Raw genomic sequence first — 20,723 nt, forward strand, 5'->3', positions numbered from 1 at the left:
GAGAGAGAGAGAGAGAGAGAGAGAGAGAGAGAGAGAGAGAGAGAACAGGATTCCTGAGTGACCCTTGCCCCTTGCATTGCTGCTCCAGCTGTACTTGAGCCCTGATCTCACCTCTGGTTAGAAGCAGGACAGAGAAAGGTAAGAGATGTATGTTTTCATGAGGCTCCCAGAGATTTGGCTGCCTGCTGAACTTGGAGAACCCAGCTCTATAGTAACGTACGATTTCTTTCACCTACAAAAGTGGTTCCTTCTTTTTTTTTTTTTTTCATACTCACTAATAACATGCACAACACTGTGATTGTATCATTCCCAACTTCGCAAATATCACTTGGGTGCATTACAATGTATTTACCCTTAATGGTGAGGGCACCTTGAAGAAGCTCTCAACAAGCAGGATCCTGTATCAACATATCCCCCTGTTGTTTTATACACAACTTATAATATCCCAAATAAAACTTTTGTCTAGAGGAGCACATGAATTTATCCACATGGTGGCTTTCTCAGAGTGTGAGCAATGGATTTTTCTGGGTCTGCAATCTACATACTTGACCTACCTGCATGGAGTTGCTTGTCCTCGGCCGGCCACACAAGTCTTTCCAGGGGGACAGAGGTTCAGGGTCTGGTAGTCCAGGGTCCCATGGCTCTCATGTCCCTGTCTGCAGCGACACTCTGCTTCCTCTGTCCACTCATTCTTTACACACTGGGCAAATTTGCCACAGTCTAGGAGTTTGCAGGGATCCGCCTGATCAACTGCAAGAGACAGGACCGATGCTGATGAATGCATGGGCGTCTACACAGTGCGACTAGCCGCAGTCAAAATTGAGAGAGAAATGTATTTGCCATCGCCCCATTTTTGGAGTGGGCTATGCTGGACTGATTAAGCTGGAGAAAAATGAGAAACACACTTCGTATCTTTGATAAACAAATCTAGACCAGGGCGGTAATATATTTAGCTCCAACTGTAATTATGCACAGACTTCGGAGCACAGCAAAGTCATCTGGAGGTCTTGCTTAAACCGATTCCTTCAGGAAGGGAATTGTAAATCTAGAGTATCTTAGGATGCTTCAGTCTGGGAGCACACTGGCCTCATCAACCTGTGCTTGCTTGTACAGAACTGATACTGAGCCAACACCAAAGCATCAAGTGTGTAGCCATTGGATTACTGTCCTTTCTGCATTGAAAAGGTCTTCTTTTTACTCATATTACAGGGTCCATTACGTACTTAGGCCAAGAGTAGGCAGTCATGTGTCAAAACACTCTTTCTTGAAGTCCCAGAAAGTAATTTACATGGTTAATTCTATATATGGGATCCAATTTGTAGAACACTATGAGTTTGAAATAAAGAAGAATTTGGAGCCAAGTCAATCTGGTTTTGAACTGAGGTTTTAAAATGAGGGCCAGTGAGGTGACTCAGCAAGTCAAGGTACCTGCCATGAAGCCTGACTGCCCAAGATCGAGTCCCTGGATCCACATAATAGGAGGGGAGAACTGACTTTCATAGGTTGTCAGTTCTGACCTCTGCACATGCCCCAGCATACACACCCACACATGTAGAATATCCATATATGTATATATATATATATGTATACACATATATACATATATATGTGTGTGTGTGTGTATAAAATGTTATTAAAAATTAAACTAGCTTCTCTTGCATGGTTTTACACTGGGACAGATGTTTCATCAGGGATAGCAGCAGGGGCAGAGGCATAGAGGGGAAAAGAGAAAACAGGAAAGATCCAGTTAGCAAGGAACAGAGGCATGCAAATGGAAAAGATCAGAGTTGAGACAGTTAAGGCATGTTACCATCATTTGTGAATGCCATGCTAAGATATTTAGACTTAAGACAACAACAACAGCAGCAACCACCAGACACCACTTTCTCACTGCCACCTCAGTAACCACAGGGATTAGCATGGTTCAAGCAATAGGATCCACAGAGGATTTTTTTCCCAAGGAAAGACTATGATCAGAAATGTGCTTCAGAATATGTGGAATTAGAACTTGTATGTATTTAAGTATTATGATGATTTCAGAAACCCTCTGGGCCAATAGTCCCCTAGTGGGAACATTTATAGAACTCTGATTCAGCAGGATTTGCTAGGCTTTATATTAAAAAAGAGATGTGCTGGCTAAATAAGTTTAAAGAATGCTATGTGACTATTGATGAGAATGTAAATTTGTGCAGTCATTATGGAAAACAGAATGTTGGCAGTCTCCAATTAAAAATAGAACCACCCATGATCCAGCAATACCACTATTGTGTATGTACCTGTGGTGGTTTGAATAAGAACGGTCCCCACAGGCTCATATATTAAAATGGTTAGTCACTAGGGAGTTGATATATTTGAAAGGATTAGAAGGATTAGGAGGTGTGGCCTTGTTAGAGTAGGTGTAGCCTTGTTGGAGGAATCATGTCACCAGAGTGGGTTTTGAAGTTTCAAAAAAGCCCATACCAGGCCAAGTGTCTCTCTCTTTCTGCCTGCTGCCTACAGATCACAATGTGAAGAATGTTTCAACTACTTTCTCCAGCACTATACTTGCCTACATGTTGCCATATTCTCTGCCATGATGAGATTGGACTAACCCTCTGAAACTCTAAGCAAGACCTCAATTAAATGCTTACTTTTTATAAGATTTGCCTTGGTCCTAGTGTCTCTTCACTAAGACATTACTCAAAGAAAATAAAATCAGTTCATTGCAGAGACAACTGCACTTCCACATTTACTGAAGCACTATTCACCATGAAAACAACCTAACTGACCACTAACTGATGGGTAAAATAGATCACACACACACACACACACACACACACACACACTACTATTCAGATGTAGAACCAAGAAATTTGGAGAGATGATTCAGTGCATAAGAGCATGTATTACTTTGCAGAAGATCTGATATCATTTTCCATTGCCTGCACTGGGTGGGTCATAACCATCTGTAACTATAGCTCCAGGAGATCCTTTCTGGGTCTGTGGGCTTTCTGTGCTTTCTGCTCTGTCTTATAATATCCTCTTTCTCTCTCTCTCTCTCTCTCTCTCTCTCTCTCTCTCTCTCTCTCTCTCTCACACACACACACACACACACACACACAGAGAGAGAGAGAGAGAGAGAGAGAGAGAGAGAGAGAGAGAGAGAGAATCGCTCTCTAAGAAAAAGTAAAAATTTAAAAGAACACACAAATTAACGAAATCCTTTCATTTGTAACACATGACTTGGAAACATCATGGAGGCACAGAAGGACAAGCTTGCATGATCCCAGTCACACACAGGTTTAAAACAATTGCTCTTGAGAGCAGAACAATGATTTCCAGATTCTGGGAATACTGAGCTGGAAATTGGTTCACAGGTGCTAAGCTCTGGTCAGGTGAGAGGAGAAAATTCTGTGTCCTAATACACACTTCTGTCATACTGATTAATAATAATGCATTTTGTCTCTCAAAGCAGCTAGAAGAGAATTATTTGGAATATTTTCATCATAAATAATAAATGTTTAAGATATATTAAATTGTTATCTGTAAATAATTGAGAACAAAATGTATATATATGCTGAACATTGTATCTAATAAATATGTACAATTATTGTATGTCAACCAAAAATAAAACAGGGATACAGTGGCATGTGTCTGTACTTCCAACCACTTGTGAGGTTTGCTCAAACTATGACTTTAGAGACCAGTTTGGGCAACACAATAGAACCCCCATCTTAAAAGTCAAAAGATAATAAAACAGAAATTAGATAGCATAATCCTACAAAATAAACATAATAGGTTCTCTGTTTTCTTTCTCTGTTCTCTTTTACCCTTCAGTACCACCTCTTTCTACTTTTACTTCTAAATCTTGTAGGCTCAATACTAGGATGTTCTGACCAGCCAGAAGAGCTAGGAAGCTGTGCAGATGGGAAGAAAATGGGTACCCTCTATTCTCCTCATTCCTGTCGGGCACCCTCTTGTTGTGGGAGGCTCTGAGACAGGGAGATGAGTGTGACTAACCTACGTGTTTGTTTGAAGCAATATCCTTAAAAAGATATTTTGGGTGTCCCAGCAAAGGTTGCTAAAGTCTTTGTGCGAGGTTGAATTTCTTGTAGCTTTCCCATCTCACGTTGGCAAGGCTAGCATGTTAAGGAATTGTGTCAAATTCCCACTGACAACCCAGATGATTTTACAACTAGGACCCACTTTAGTAAATCACAAATGCCAGCAACTACTGTGTGCTTGAAAATAAAAGTGGGATGTGTGTGTGTGTGTGGGGGTAAGGATTGCAGGCTCCACTTTCCTCTCAGCCATAGATGTTTAACTTGAAAAACTGACCAAAACAGACAAGCAAAATGCTTCCCCTCTGAGGCCAATAGCAAAACTATATTTAAAAATAATAAAACAAATATTCATATTTTATATTATTAAAATAAATAATATACTAAAATAAAAAGTATATTTAAAATAATCGAAGAGTGTGCCTATAAAATAAGTGTTTCTATTTTTACCATAATTTCCTTTTGTCTTGCCAGGTGTAGCTTATGTATTATTAAAGTTGTGCAATGCACAGGCAGGATTTGGGGCCTTTAGCCAAAGGGTGGGGGTTGGGGGGAGGTCCTGAATCAGATATGAGGGATGAAAGAAACCATTTCATAAATTAGTTGGTAATCTCATGTTGTTTATTCAGGACCAGTCAACAGAGAAAGAAAGAAACTTTAAGTCACCAAGCTTAGGTTTTGTTTGCAGTATACCCCATCCTAGATACTAAGAGAGCATCCATTTATTCGACAAATATCAGCATGGCCTTTCAAAACTTTCAGTACTAAGCATGACTAACTGATATCTATGCTGTGTGGTTTTAGGTCAACCTGACACAAGCTAGAGTCATCTGTGAGGAGGGAACCTCAGTTAAGAAATCCCTCCAAGAGATCCAGCTGTAGGTCATGTTTAAATTAGTGATTAATGTGGGTGGACTTAGTGGTGCCATCCCTGGGCTGGTGGTCCTGGGTTTTATAAAAAAGCAAGCTGAAAAAGCCATGAGGAACAAGCCAGTGCGTAGCACCCCTCTACAGTCTCTTCATCACCTGTTGCTTCTAGGTTCCTGCCCTTTGTGAATTCCTGTTCTGACTTCTTTCAGTGATGAACGGTGCTGTGGATGTGAAAGTCAAACAAACCCTTTCCTCCCCAACTTGCTTTGATCATGATGTTTTATTACAGCAATAGAAACCCTAAGAAAGTATACATTTAAGAAAATTTCACTCATATAAAACATTTACATCTCAGAATTTTGAAGACAGAGATTATCTTAGAGACCTTCCAAACCATCTTGGTCTCTTAGGGAATGAAGAAGCCATGATGTCGGGTGTTCCTAAGAGCATGTCTGTTTACACCCAGCTCCTCTAACAGGTTCTCAATTCTATCACCTTGTGGACTGTGTGACAAGATCCAGGGAAGTCACCGCCCCAAGGCAGAGCTGTTGGGATGTTTGCTAATACGGCAGATGCTGGCAATCACAGTTAATTAGTCTCACAACCGAAGAGGCCAAGACTAATTTAAGAAGCAGTCCCACAGCCCCCTTCCATTGCATTATCTTCAAAGCATTACTCCTCAGGGCTGGGGAGATGTCTCTGGCTAAGAGTGAATACTTCTCTTTCAGAAGACCAGATTTGATTCCCAGAACCACTTTGTTGTTGTTGTTGGTGGTGGTGGTGGGGTCCATATTACTTCGAATTTTAGCTCTAAAGGATCGGGCGTCTTCTGGGCTCTGAGGGTACTGTACAAACCCATACGTACACATATATGCACACATAATTAAAGTAAAAATAAAATCTTTAAAAATATTTTTTTCTGGGCATTGTAAAAGATGGTCTTATTCATAGACACATGCAAGTACATCTGCAACTTTCAAAGACTGTCAATCAGGGTGATTCTAGGGAGGAAATGCCACAGAAAAGGTAGAAAAGATTAGCTTCTTGACAAATGAAAATTTAGAACTTACTTTGTTCTTAATTGTGTGTGTGTCATTGTCCTTCTTTGTTTTATCCCTGAGACATTTCTCTTTAGAATGACGGATTCATTCCTAATTCATAGCCAAGTCATGCAACGGTTTGTCTCTTTCTTTCTTTTTTTTTTTTTTTTTTTCGAGACAGGGTTTTCTCTTTATAGTCCTGGGTGTCCTGGAACTCACTTTGTAGACCAGGCTGGCCTCGAACTCAGAAATCCTCCTGCCTCTGCCTCCCGAGTGCTGGGATTAAAGGCGTGCGCCACCACGCCCGGCGGTTTGTCTCTTTCTTAACTGTGGACATTTGCAGACAAAAATTGGTATGGATGTATGTTTTACTCTTTGCTACCAATCTAGCTGATGATAATTATCTATACATGTGGTATAGCAACAACCTAAAATTTATTGCCTTAATATTGTCCCCATGGCTCTAAAAGAGGACAAGGAGGCCTGAGGTCAACAGCAGGCTACAAAGATAAAAGAGATGCTATTTTACAGGGAAATGTCTTTAAGTCATAATTAAATTGTATGTAGAGTTGAGGGAGTGAAGTTCTCACAAGTTGGTTTGTAGACTGATTGCTCCATAATTATTTTAGCTTTTTATATTTCCCTAAATCTCTTTTAGATAGATTTTTTCTTTCTTTTTGAGAAAGGCCTCACAGTGTAGAGGGGCTGCTCCAGAGCTTACTGTGTAACCTAGATTGGCCTCACACTTGTTATATAGTCCCTTGCTTCAGACCCTGAGTACCACCAAGCCTGGTTACTCAGATTCCTTTCCTGTTGTCTCTAGAAAGGAGTTTGACAAGAAAGGCCACCACAGTCAACAGATGCTTAAGCAGCATAGTTCTGGCTCTTCTCTGGGACTTAGTGTAATTCCTCGCTAGTGGAATGACTTAATATTCTGTCTTTACCCAGTGTAGATGGCTCTCTCCCGGGGCGCACATATGATAATCTCTCAGCCCATGATACCTGGCATTAGTGATATGAGACTGTCAGTTATAAGTTAGCAGCAACTGATGGGGAGGTTCAGATTTATCAATGTACCTGGGGGATTTGAGCTAATGTTTGATATCCCATGTGGATTCTCTCCATAGGCAGAGGACACTCATGCCATTGTATAACAACACATTCTTGAAATGTCCCCAAGGATATCTAGCTATCTCAGGAGCAGAAACTCACATTGTCAAGGGCATATATATACATATACGTATATGTATATATATGTGAACCACTATGCCTGGTCCCTGTACTATTATAATTCAGTTATCAAGTAAACCCAAGGTCAACACTCATTTCTACTTATAACGTTTAGATTTCTACATCCATTAGACTACATTCTGTGGTTAGACTACAGGGTTTCTGTAGCACAAGCTTCAAGACCCTACGGAGTTGAGAGAAGCTGAGAGTGGCTAGGAGCCCACCCCGCTCCACATCAGCACCTCCTCTTACCAGCTGATTCAGGCTTTCATAAATATGTCTGTTGAATAAAGGTTCCCCCAACTAAGCAGAAGCTCAAAACGCTACCATGCTCTGCCATGAGGCAGAACATTTCTCATAGGAAGCATGGAAGCTCTATTTTCTTTTCATCTGTTCAACACGACAGCAATGAACACAGCTTGAGACGGGTGCACTGCTGTGTGTATCTTGTGAGCTTTTTGGTGTAAGCGTGCCTTCTGTATCTTGCTTATATATATTCCTGAATTGCTTATATAATGTATTTTGTATGCATTCAAAGGTCCTGAAAAGCTTTCCCAACCTGCTTGCTGAGGAAGGTACCTCCTAGCTTTCCATCATGCAGGCAAAACCACCTGAATGTCCCCTGATGCCTTGAACACTTTGAAACATTTTCTAGTTCAAGATAAAAAGATTAAGGTTCTTGGGGCTAGAGAGATGGGTCAGCTGTTAAAAGCACTTGCTGTTCTTCCAGAGGTCCTGGGTTCAGTTCCCAGGACCTTGTGGCTCACAGCATCCATTATTCCAGTTTCAGGAGGTCAAATGCTTTCTTCTGACTTCCATGGGCACTAGGGATGCCACATGCTACACGCACATATAATCCAAGCAAACATTCACATACATAAAATAAATAAACCTAAAAAAGCTTTCAGATTTTAAAAAGCATAGGGAATTTGTGTCTTCATGAAGGTTACAGGTTCTTGGTCGGCCAATACTCTCTTTTTCAAGTCTTTTTTTTTCTGGTCTCAAGTGAGTTTTTCTGCCTCCCCTGGCCTCTGAGTATCTGTCACCACCCACACCTGCAATGGTCTTCCACTGCATCCCATCACCTCCAGGACATCCTCATTGCTTCTTTAGTAGGCTGGACATTGGCTTTCTCTCTTTCTCTCCCCAGCATTTGTAACACCAGCACCTTGCCCTGAGTAGAGAGGAAAGCATCTCTTTTGGGGCCAGAGCCAATGGAGGATGTGTTTAAGCTTGTATTCCATTATGCTCTTCTTTGGGGAAATGGACAAAACGCTGGACCTTTGAAATGCTTACAGAATACACTATATAAGCAAGCCCAGGAAACTGATACAGAAAATATGCTTACACCAGAGGAGAGGGATTTTGACTGGGGGGTGGGAGAGAGGCTAATACAGAAGGAAAGGGAGGGAAGAGGAGAAAATTACACTAACGATGTCCTATATCACACAGCACACACACACACACACACACACACACACACACACACACACACACACACACACAATTTAAGTGAAGTTCCCTTTCTCGGGCTTACAATGTTTCCTCCAAGAGCCATAGGCTATCTAATAAAAACCCCAACACTAAGCATGCGAAACTCCTTTTCTGGTTGTTGGCCTGGAGAGTTCAAGAGACTCCCTAAACAATATGGACTGTTGTGGATGCTCTTGCTTGCCTCCCAGAAGTTGAAGGCCATCCCTGTTGCTGAAGACACCACACATTTGGAGGATCCAAACTGGATCTGATCTGAAAACTTCCTCCCTATGCTTTTATAGTACCGGAAGGGTCTGTGTAAGCTTCCACGGAGAAAAGCAATCAGTAGTTCCACCCAAACCAACACACAACAACTCGTGTGGCAGGATACCCATAAGGGCGCAAAAGCAGCATTAATATCTTGGTGGTAACCAACAGCTCTCTAACTGGACTTAAAGGCTGCTTACATGGAGAAACTGCCTTGTACTAGAAACCTAGCCAAGTACACATGACCAGCGAGCCCGTGGGTCTTAGAGGAGATCCTACCACCACTGCTTTACTAAATCAGTATAATTCCCAAGTGCATCCAAAATATCTATCTTTAGATATATAGATAAGTGTATAAAGATACACTTATTTTTAGCTCTCACCCTTCATTAAAGAAAATCTCCTCAGACAGACAGAGACCATCGCAGAAATCCACAACTGATCAAAATTCAGTGAACTACTGAATTTTGTAGACAGCCTAGCCCTTAATGGAGACATCTACTGCACCATTCCTGCACTCAAGGTCCAGCAAACACCTTAGAAGAGAGGGCCGTAAGATTGTAGGAGCCAGAGACCAGGAAATCTGCTGTGAAGTTGTGTCTCCTAGAAATGACAGGAAAGCTACCCCCGTGATACTTCAACAATACCAACAATATGGCTGTTCAACAAGACAAGATCAACACCAGTTGACATGCTAATGTAGAAGGAGAAAGTCTCATGGGGGGCTCCAAGCTTAGAAAGAAAACACAAGCAACTAAGGATTTCAGAAAGTGGAGGAAAAACTGTTTCTTAAGGATGAACCCCTAATTGGTCGTCCAGTACTCAACGGTCAGACCTGAAATCATATACATACAAATTATACTAAACGGACTGAAAAAGCTGTACTTAAGCGTGCACACATGTACACCAATGACAAAGAAAAAGAGGCCATTATTTTAAAAGGAAGCAAGTGGGCACGTGGAAGGTGTTGGAAAGACGCAGGGAGGAGATGGAATTGTATTTTAATTAAAAAAATTAAAAACAGCAGCAGCAGCAACAACAACAACAAAGGAAAAAAATTAGGCTTCACCTGGGGCTGTTCAGAGCCATTTTTCCCCCTCAAAGCTATGAAGTATAGTGCCCACAAGATGGCGCTCAATAGCAAAAGAAGCTGAGAAGTAGAGCTAGAGAAACTGAAGCTCCCAAACTGAGGCGCGATGGGGAGCAGTGGAGAGATGCAGGGTCCCCAGGAGCACGCGCTGGCGCACTGGCTCCGGAATTTCAGCGGAGACAGGCTCGGGAATGCGGTGCACACCCTGGGCCATCTTTTCCTTTGCAGGTCCGCTGCAGGTGCGGTCTACCCATGGCGGCAGCTCTCGGTACTTTCGGGACTTTTCGAAGATAATTGTCTTTAAATTTAGAATACTTAAATTAGTAGACTCAAGCCGGATGATATTGGGTTCCGGATCCATACGTTTTTACAAGTATTTCTAATAGTTCTTATAATTAGTGTTAATAATTACGAAGCCTAAAGGATCATGAATCCAGGAAACCCTAATGAGTCCTGGTACTCTGTCCCCTGTCAAAGCTCAGCCGTTAGTAATGTGGATAAGTCTCTCAAGGAAAAACTGAGATGTACAGCAGTGTTCCCACCTCCTCACACAGGCCTCTTGAGGCCACCGTGCAACCTTACTGGATTGCAGTGGGAGACCCTGGAAGCAGGAGAGGCTGGGAGAACCTAGGAGGCAGGGGAGGCAGGGAGAGCCCATTTTCAGGCTTGACCAACCTTCTAAGACTTTCTTGCTTCAGGGGATGGGGAAAGGAATGTTTTTAGGAAGCACCTTGAGTTGATTGGTGTGTGGAAAGGAAGGCACAGATTGAAACTGAGGTGGGCTGATGTAAACGTAGCAGCGCAGACAGTTGGCCCAACAGGAAAGGGTTAAGTGGAAAATTATCTCAGGAGGCAAGGGACCCATGATATGACCCTATGAGACAGGGTCACGGGCACAGGAGGCAAGTCCCCTTGTAGTAGGATATATTAGGTGACATTGGGAAGTTTGGGAGTTTGGTTCCTGAGAGCAAACACTTTTTTTTCCATTCTACAATTATGGCACAATACTATAGGACATTTCATTTGGAGAAATGCAGACTTTAGTAGAATTCACTCAGGATGCAATCTGGTCAGTAGAAGGCCTTACAAGGGTCCATTCCATAGAGCAGGGAATATAGCAAACAGATCTGAATTCCGCTACTACAGTAATTGGCCATTTTGTGGCAGGTTCTTATTATGTTTCCTCCACATATTTTCTCCAATAATATAATGGGTGTGGGATTTTGCCTACTTTGTAGATTTATTAAGATGAAAAAATAGCGTCAATTAGTACTTGTGACTATGACTGGTTTTATTGTTTGTATTGGGACGAGTGACATCTGCCTCCTTTCTCAGTGGTGACTACTAAGCAGGGATCTGGCAAGCACTGCACTGTACTGTGAGAGTGAGTTTGTTGATCCACGTTTTAGCTGAAAGCCTCTTGGACGGCAGCCTGTCATTAATTCCGACATTTGCCATTTGCCAGCCTCGGGCTTTGCCTGTGTCTGAGGAGGCTTCTTAGGAATTCAAGGGGAGAAGTTATATGTGGTTTTGCCTTCTTGAGATCTTCAACCTCTGACGTATGTAAAAGCCCTCCATGCTTCTGAGGTGTCTTCATAGCCCACGGAATGAAAGACAACCCGTGCTGCTGGAGATGCGGGCAGAATACGGAGCAAACTGTGATTTATTCTGCTTTTCAGTTTATAAATCACAGAAACTTCTAACATTGGTTTGTACTTTTATATCACAGATCCATTTGTTCAGGGAGCTCTCAGAAGGGAAACAGCAAGCCAAACACCGTCATAATACTATTAGCCGTGGATTTGGTACTGCTGGAGGTCACGGGAGATCAGTTGCCGATTTGAATATGGAGTAGTATGCCCTTGGAAGGCATGTGAGAATCTTTAGGTTGGTATTGCCTCCCTTAACTTAGGCTGGCCTCACACTCACTGTGGGAAGATGCGCCAGCCACTTCAGAGGGAGAGAGAACAGCGTGGCTCCCATGACTTCAGTTGCTCCCATCCACAGCATCTCCTGCTACCATCTTCCTACCTTCCTCTCCCCGTTTGGAAGTGCTGGATTTGAGCCAGGGGCTGCGCCTCATGCTTTCGCTTTGCTGACTAGGGTTTCTCAGAGCTCTGTTTCTGGTTTTCTTGTCCTCTTGCCCTGGTCCACCTTAAGCTGCTTCTGGGTTCTGCTTCCCACATCTTGACTGCCAGGCTGGACTTCTTCCCTGACCTCTAGACAACACTCATAGGGAGTGGTCAGTTCACCTAATTGCTGTCTCATTAGCACTGGAAACACTCCCCCTCCATTAAAACAAACAAACAAACAAGCAAACCCCTTTCCTTCCTTACTCTCACAGGGTCTTATTAAATTTGTCCATTTTATATTTAAATTAAAAAGCATGTAGATGCTGCTCTTTGTTGCTATACATTTTAATCAAATATTTTACCAAAAAAATGCAACGTTTTGTGAATGAGAAGCTGCCTTTAGCACATTCAAAAAACTGTTTAGTATCAACTCTACAGACATTTTGAGTTTTCCAAAATGTGTTGAAGTTTAAATGACTCTATGTACTGGGGGAGTGTGGGCAAGAAAAAAGTAGGATATTAACATGTCCTCCAGTGGATCTGACAGGGCTGTGAGGTGACCTGGCTTCTCGCACTTTCTGCTCCCTTGAGCCAGAGCCCCCTTCTCCCTGCTCTGCACCACAGCTGCCACCACATTGGAAGAGCATCAGGACCCTGAGTCTACCAGACATGGCTGCAGTTTCCTCCCTCCCTCCTCTGTGTGGCTTGGCCACATATCAGGCCCCAGCCCCCTTTTACTCTGTCTCTCTTTGTCCCTCTGTGTCTCAAGTCTCTCTCTGTGTCTGTGTCAGCGTCCATCTATTCTGTCTGTCTGTCCCCCCTTTATATTCCCACTGTTAATATCCACATTACGCTTCCTGACAGGTTCTGGTTCTCTTGCTAGGTACTTAGCTTTTTGAGGGAAGGGTTAGCGTTAATTCCTTGTCACGTCCTGGTCTCCATAAGACTGTCTGGCTCCTGACAGACTATCCACAGTTGTTTCTGACTGTGTGGACAGCAAGGAACCCATGTCATGGTTACATTATCATTTACTTTTCTATAATAGGAAAGAAAAGGGCCGGAGGGAGGAAGAGGTTGCATAACTGCTGATAGTTTTAGAAAAATCATCCAATATTTGGGAATAGAGAGATAACTGACTGTGTGACGTTCAGAACTGTCACAACAGTGGTGGAGGCGACCAGTGCCCATCCCACTAGCTGCCTGCCCGTGTACAACTTGAAAGCCAGGAATGCTTATGTCTCTGAACCTTTCTAAATGGTTAGATTCTAAATAGTTATGTAAGTACTTACATAATATTTTCAATTTTTACTTTTTGGCTTGCAAAGCTTAAAATATTTACTATCTGGCTCCTGTAGAAAAACTTGGCTGTTGCGTGGAAGCCAGTCAAGTTGTTTGACTCGCTACTGGCTACATGACTCTGGCTTAGGCATTTTACAGCTCTGTAAAGTTCGAAGTTCAACAGACAGAGAACCATCAAGCTACAGCGTTTGCGCTTTCTGGCTTAGAGTTATACTCCTATTTTCATGTTGTCTTTTGTTCTGTTTCTATATCGTTTTTCCACAAGCTGTGCCGGCCTAATGATTGCTTAGAGGTTAAATGAAACTTTAAAGCACACACTCCCTACCTGTTCACATGGCAATTATGGATTTTATGTTTCGAGGAAGAGACTCTCCGTGCAGGTGGGAGAGGCAGGGGGCATAGGTCAGATGGTTTCGGAAGCCGGGAGGATCTCCGCAGGGTGGGAAAGCATGCCTGTGTATAGTGCTGGCTTAGGTATGACTTTTCTCAACAGGATGGTGAGGGAAGGAAAAAGGGTAGAGAGACCCAGAAGTTCACTGTTGCTACAGTGTGTATCGCTGCCCTGCTGGGAACAGGCTAGACTCATGGGATACCTTTTGTACTTTCCATGGATAAGCTCTTGATATTCTTTTCTATAGATAAAGCTAAGTTTCTATTTTCAATGTATAATGCTTCCAATGGCTCTCCCCCCACCCCCCGCTCTGAGTTTCCCCCTTAATTCTCTTTAAGAGTCTTCCCTCAGACAGAGTGTACCAGTCTCGCTGATTCCCACTGAATGCTCAGACAATCAAGACTAGAAGCAGAGGGGTGTCCTTTATTTGCCACAAATGACCTGGAATTTCAAGGGTCTTTGCTCAATGAGCACCCGCAGGCCTCTCTCACTTCACGTACTTGGACTGACACTCTCATATGTCAGCCCTGGCTTTGGATACCTGAACAGACCACACCAGCAGCTCAGCCAGGTGAATGGGAATTCAAGTCCCGTTTACAGTTGTCTTCATCCAGGGTCCAGGGACCCAAGAAGCAGCACCATCTGCTTGGTAGCAGCAGTTGGGTCTAAGAGGAGGACATTGTAATTCGCTTGCCTGTCAGTCAGCAGGAAAGCCACTACTCAAATACATCATGGAAAGGAGAAACGTGGCTTAGTCAGTCATTCTATAAAACCAGGGACAAAAGAACTGTCATATGGCTGGATCAAAAGGAAAATGATGGAGGAATCTCCTGTAGACTTTCTTTACTGCTGCAAAATGGAGACATTTATTTCTTCCTTAATCAAAAGGAGAGGGTCTGGGGATGTAGCATTGCATAGCACCTATGGGACTTCTATTTCCAGCACTACATATAATAATAAAAACAGTTGTTTATTTCCCCAAACAGGAGTTCTGATATGAAACTTCACTATAACACAACAGGACATTTTTTTTTTAAAGGAACAATGTTTTAGATTTTATGTGTTCAACATGTTTTATAAGACATAGAAATTCGTAGAACTAAGAAATGAATGCCTTTTATTTTTTATTTTTTCAAGCAACAGAGTTGAGCTTTGAGGTTTGTGGAAATCCATGTCTTTGTTCTATATTGAAATAAGGCTTCACACAGGGCGGCAGAGGTGGGTCACATGTGAATAAGGATGGTGTCTATGTGTCTGTCAATGTTTTTGTACCTGATTCCTACTTGCTCTTTCCCAATGGCCACCACTTCCGGCGACAGTCCGTACTTCTGTGTCATCTATAGTGCGAGCCTTCACAGCTCTGGCCCTCTGCAGCTCTTGCCAGCTACTCAGTTTTGGCCATCAGCCCACTCATTGGCCAGTTCATCAATGAAGAGGGGTCAGAGGTCTTTGGAGTATGTCTAGTCCTACACTCCCCTGCTCAGGTGGCCGGGTCTCAGTATGCTGAGATTTAAAGAGAATCACAGTCCTCTCCCTCTGGCACTGATCCAAGCCCACAGGAATTTTCTTGAAGTTTGCTACATAAGAAAATGACCATTAAAAGATATGTTTGAACTAAAAAGACATATTTTTGATGTCAGTGCAGTTTAAAGATGTCCTTTCTCTACAGTTCCTTTGGCCAGGGACTGTCACACATGGGCAGGCCATGCGGGGGTGTAGAGACACTTATGAGATCAGAGATGATGTTTAAGGCCTGGTGAGCCACTCTAAGGTGTGCTTGCTGGTTCCCTGTGTGCATCTGCCCTTTGTCTGTAGTGAGACTGCCCAGGATCTACAGCTGTGAGCAAGGAAGCTCACTGGCTCAGACCTGGTCCCCTCCCACCCTCCACCCCCCACCCCCCACCCCAGCTCCTCCTGTCTTCTGCAGTATTGTTGATGAGAAGGAAAACTTTTAAGTGTAGTTCAGAGCCAGGGCTTCTCCCTGCACACAAAGCAATTGGAATCTCTTGTACATGAGGAGTGCATGCACACTTTGATTTACCTAGCAGAAACCACGCTCATTTTAAAAACATTTATAAAGCAGTCTTTATGTTTTTAATCTTCCTGTTTTCAGAGCTTTTGTCTGGAGCACTGCTAATGTTTTAGCAGGCTCACCATAGCTCTTTCCTAAGCAGTTTTTAATATTAATTAATTTTTTTGTTCTTCGGTCATTATTTTATTATTTTGTGTGTGTGTTAGAAATAGGTTTTCCATCTCCAGGTAAAGAACAGAGTATGGAGAATCATTTCACCCCAAAGCTCAATGGAACAGTGCAGAAACTTCTGCAAAATCTCTCCCTGTGGACGTTCTGAGTGGTCATTCATTCAGTCGATTCAACGGTTTTCATCCACGTGTCTTGATGGACCCACTTAGTATGTCTAATTCTCTGAGGATTTCTGAGCTGCTCCTACTTAGGGCTAGAGAAAGCAGACAGATCACTTCCAGGTTTTTCTTCTCTGTTCTTCCCCAGTTGTTCCATCTCTCAAGTTGGGTTTGTACCCCACAGCACACTGGGAAGCCTGGAGGCATGTTTCTTTTAGGTAGCAGAGCATACGTTTTGGCTCTAGCGGGAACTGCAGCTGATGTTAGGACCATCACACCCCTCAGCTGCCTAGAGGAAGGGCTACACAGCACGCCAGCTTACAGGCTACCACTGAAGACAACCTCAGCTCCAATTACTTCACAAATCCCACACCTTGCTGATTTCTATCACTCTTTGTGGTACCTTGTGGAGGTCATAAATTAATAGTTAAGTTCATGATGACAATGTTGTGATCCTGACTATTAACATTTATTAGGCGACTATAATGTGTCAAACACCACGCTAAAGTCTAAAAATACCCTTTTTATCGAATCTCGTGTTCGTAGCACCACCCCTGCCCACATTGGGATACATGACGCAGTCCTTCATACCAAACTAGCATCATCTCTATGAGTTTGGCTGTGCCTGTTTGAAAATGATAAGACAGTTGGACTTGTTGGCTGTTGATGGTTCCCCACAGAAGGAAGGGTGGGAAGGGTCATGGGAGGACTGACACCTCAGTGTCAAGTCATCCCTACCAACCAGCGGCATGAAGTTCTTCGCTAATTGCATGTGACCTCAGGTAGGAGGGCCTAGAGTAGATAGGTTGGGAAAGACTTGGGAGAGGGCTCCATCTACTTGGCCATAGGGGAGTCATCATGCATTCTGGGCACAGATCTTGCACTGTGGCTGCTTTAATGACACTCATGACCCCACCCATAACCTTTACCTATTGCTCTGTAAGTGAGCCTGACAAACTCAATGGTTCGAATGCTGGTGGGTGAGACCCTCAGTTTGGTTTCGGGGCCTTAGGAGAAGGAGTTTTTTTTTTTTTGCTACATGTTTAATAAAAATATTGTAAGCATCTCGAGAAGAAAGATGGTTACCTCTGAAGAACATCTACTAAGACACCAAACACAGCCGTTAAATCAATAGGTATGCCGGACTATGAACTGTTGCTCATTAAAAAGGGGAGCCTTTTTAAGCCTTTACAACTTTAAACAAAAAAAATTTTTTTTTTGGGGGGGGAGGAAAAGATTTATTCAGCTTACACTTCCATACTGCTGTTCATCACCAAAGGAAGTCAGGACTAGAACTCGAACAAGTCAGGAAGCAGGAGCTGATGCAGAGGCCATGGAGGAATGTTCTTTACTGACTTGCGGAGAAGGAGTTTTAACAACAACATTTCACTATGGAAACTGAGCGCGTAGGATGCACATTCAGGATCGGATGGTCCAGGCCGGGGCTAAGTTGTATTTCTTTCAAACATCAGTAGCGGCTCTGGCATAGTCACGGCATGGCACTTTTCGAAGGCACTCATCGAGTGGTTACTAACGCTGAAACTCCTGTCCTCAGAGGCATACACCTAGGCTCTCTCCAGCCGGCACATTCCATGGACAGCCTTTATATTAAGTGGGCTTCTAAGGACTACCGGCTGACTGAGGGATGGAGGAAGGAAGGGGTCTGGGCTCCCGCGTCTCCCGTGCTCACTAGTTCTCCCGTCTCTTCCCTGTTAGTTTTATCATCTGACTGCAAAGAGCAGCCTCACCTGGGTACTTTCTGTGGAGGGAGGCGGTCAGTCTTTCCCAGCCATTTAGGTTCTCTTTGCTTGCTCTGGGAGCGGGGGGCGTCTAAAAGTCTTCCTTAGGCTGGTCCTGTTTGGAGGTGACTATTTCTCTGCTCGGTGCCCAAGGCTGTGCTGTCCTTTTTAATGATGCTGTTTCCCAAGGTACTGAGGCAATTTTTGTAGGATTGCTCCAATGCTTGCTCTGTCAAAGATAAATGTTTCCTACTGAGCATTTTTTTTTTTTTACTTGTATTTTTGCCCAAGGCCTTTTCCCTCTGTCTTGGTAGTTAGTCCACAGAGAGCCAGAGAGAGCTTTAAAAGATCTCCTTCACTAATTCATAGCCAATTAGGAAAACTTTGGTTTGAATCTGACTGGAAGGTTGCGTTGGCCGTGGGACAGAACCCTTCTGTCTTGCACTCCAGGGGATTAAAAACCTTCCTGCAGTTCGTTAGGAAACAGTTTTGTAGTGCCTGGTTGAAACAGTCCCCAGTTCAGCCTTGGCCCATGACAGTGGTATACTGCTTTGTTGCTGGAGCAATACTGCTTTCTGGCTCTCTCTTTGTTTCATACACATGGATGATATGCTAGGGTGTACAACTGAGAACCAACAGTATTTTCTTTGGTGATTTCTTCATGTTTGAATTTTCAATTTTTTCTTTTTTCTTTTCTCTCTTTTCTTTTTTCTTTTTTCCTCCCCCTCCCCCTTCCCTTCCCCTTTCTTCTTCTTTTCCCTCCTCAGGGTTTGGTCTCAGTGTCATCCTGAATTTTGTTAGGAAAAGACTATTCTGATAGTTTACTGCAACCACGGGCTTCTGGGAGAGGAAGACTAGATCGCTGCAGCTTCTTTTAGAAAGTGCCTTTGAATTTTAGCAGAATGTAAACTAGCTTGGTTTGGGGCTATATTTTAAAAAAAAAATTAGGACAGCAAAAGTTTAGTCTTGAGAAAACTGAGGTACTCCGATTGTGTGGTTAGAGGTGCGAGGCGCCCTTACTGTTTGCTTTTCAATGTCGGAAAACTTGAGCCTGCAGTTTGAAGACCCTCCTTCCTTAATCAGGAAGTTTGTAGCTTCTAAAAGGTTGCCTTGTTAAGTCCAATTTAATTTCAGTGTTTGACAGTTGGAAACGGAAGAGCTTGAAAACAGAACAGAAAGAACCAAAAGTTCCCCAGCTTTCTTGGCTGGCTTCACCTACCTGGTTCAATGTCGAGGGAGTAGCTTTCGATTTCCAGACTGAGCTCTTGAGCCACGGTGGACCGAAGATCCTCCAAGACCCCGCGCACAGCCTGCGTGAGGTTGTAGGGCACCGCCTTTGCAAACCGCACTTTGCTGTTCACGATCACACTTCCGTTTCTGAAGCTGAGTATTTCCAGTTGCTTAAATCCCGTAAGATTCGATCGTAGATAGGGAACAAGCTGCGAAAGAATAAAATGGTTTATTCCTAGCTTGGCCACTGCTGGACCTCTTTATGCTTCCTTTTCATGATGTGTGACCTACTTCACTTCTCCATGGGTTGTTTTTGTTGTTGGATGTTAGACCAGCACACCACAACCTAGTGATCTATTTAAAGTAATGATGTTCCTATTTCTACATTTATGCCTGCATTGAGATAGATGGACAGGGACTTTCTTCACGCCTTTTGAGAACAGATGCTAAAACAAAACAAAAAAAGAAACAAAAAAGTAAACCAATGCTATCAGCCAAATAGTGCCAGGTTACTAATTTTTTTTTTTTAAGTGACTACTCCAAATTGAGCCTAGGAGCCAAGCAACCTATGTCTTTGTAAACGGAAGTAGTCAATTTGAAATGACCCACTGAGATAAAAAACCATGAGAACCCACGGTGTCTTTCTGTCACTGCAGTAAATCTTCATAGCATGCAGGAGGGAGGGAAGTGAAAATCAGAACATTTGGGTGGGGGTTGCTGAAGCTGGTTCCACCTAGCTGGACAGCCTTCACTGAGCGATACAGTAGCTGCGTCGGACCTCATGCTTGCCTGAGCTGAGTGAGAGATAGTAAGCACAGGTGACTTCCTGGGGGTTCTTTTTTCAAACGTGATTTAATAATCTCAAAAGCGTTCTCAGGGCTTCTCGTGTATACAAGTGTGTCTTCTGTGAGCCACAGCCATTTTGAAGGTCAGTTTCCCGAACTCTTGAAACCTCATTTTCTGACTCTAGAAGTGTTCCTGAATGGCAGCTGTGTAAGTACAGCAGGCAGGAAGGTTCAAGCATCGAGTTTCCAGACCTATCTCAGTGCCACACACTCTTTCTGTCTCTGCCTCACTAGAATTTTGATTCTGTTCTTGCTTCACGAGGTACGCTGGCTAGTCACGTGAATTGGGTAAAAGCTAGACTTTCCTGGAATAGGGAATCCTCAATTGAGAAATTACCCTAATTGAGAATTAGGATGGGTCTGTGGAGCTGTCTGTATCACTCATTTCAACTAATGAGTGATGTGGCAGGGCCTAGCCCACTGTGGGTTTTACCACCTCTGGGAAGGTGGTCCTAGGTTATACAAGAAAGCAGGCTGAATAAGTCACAAGGAGCAATCCTGTAAGCCACATTTTCTAGTGGCTTCTGCATCAAACTCCTGTCTTAAGTTCCTGCCTTGGAGAGAGATTAGAACCTGCAAGGTGAACCGGTTCCATTCCGAGTTGACTTTGGCAATGGTATTTATTATAACAGAGAAGCAAAGTAGAATGGCATTATCTTGAAAACAGAATGAAACTTTATACCAGGGTTGGGAATCTGTTTCCTGTGTTCGGTCTGGATTTGTTCTACTGCTCCGCTGACCTCGTTCTTAAGCTAGCACTGCTTTAGCCTTGGGTA

At 43.2% G+C, this 20,723-nt stretch overlaps 1 protein-coding gene across 1 annotated transcript in view; it reads right to left on the minus strand.

The window, feature by feature from the left end:
- Impg1 (interphotoreceptor matrix proteoglycan 1) overlaps positions 1-20,723 on the minus strand; it is a 134,124-nt gene that overhangs the window by 7,566 nt on the left and 105,835 nt on the right. The window contains exons 14-15 of the mRNA XM_021172849.1: positions 19,092-19,311; positions 555-750 (exon numbers count right to left, since the gene is read on the minus strand). Of these exons, the coding sequence (XP_021028508.1) occupies positions 555-750; positions 19,092-19,311 (416 nt within the window). The remainder of the gene's footprint in view (positions 1-554; positions 751-19,091; positions 19,312-20,723) is intronic.

The sequence above is a fragment of the Mus caroli genome, chromosome 9 (assembly GCF_900094665.2).
Source record: "Mus caroli chromosome 9, CAROLI_EIJ_v1.1, whole genome shotgun sequence".
Taxonomy (NCBI): domain Eukaryota; kingdom Metazoa; phylum Chordata; class Mammalia; order Rodentia; family Muridae; genus Mus; species Mus caroli.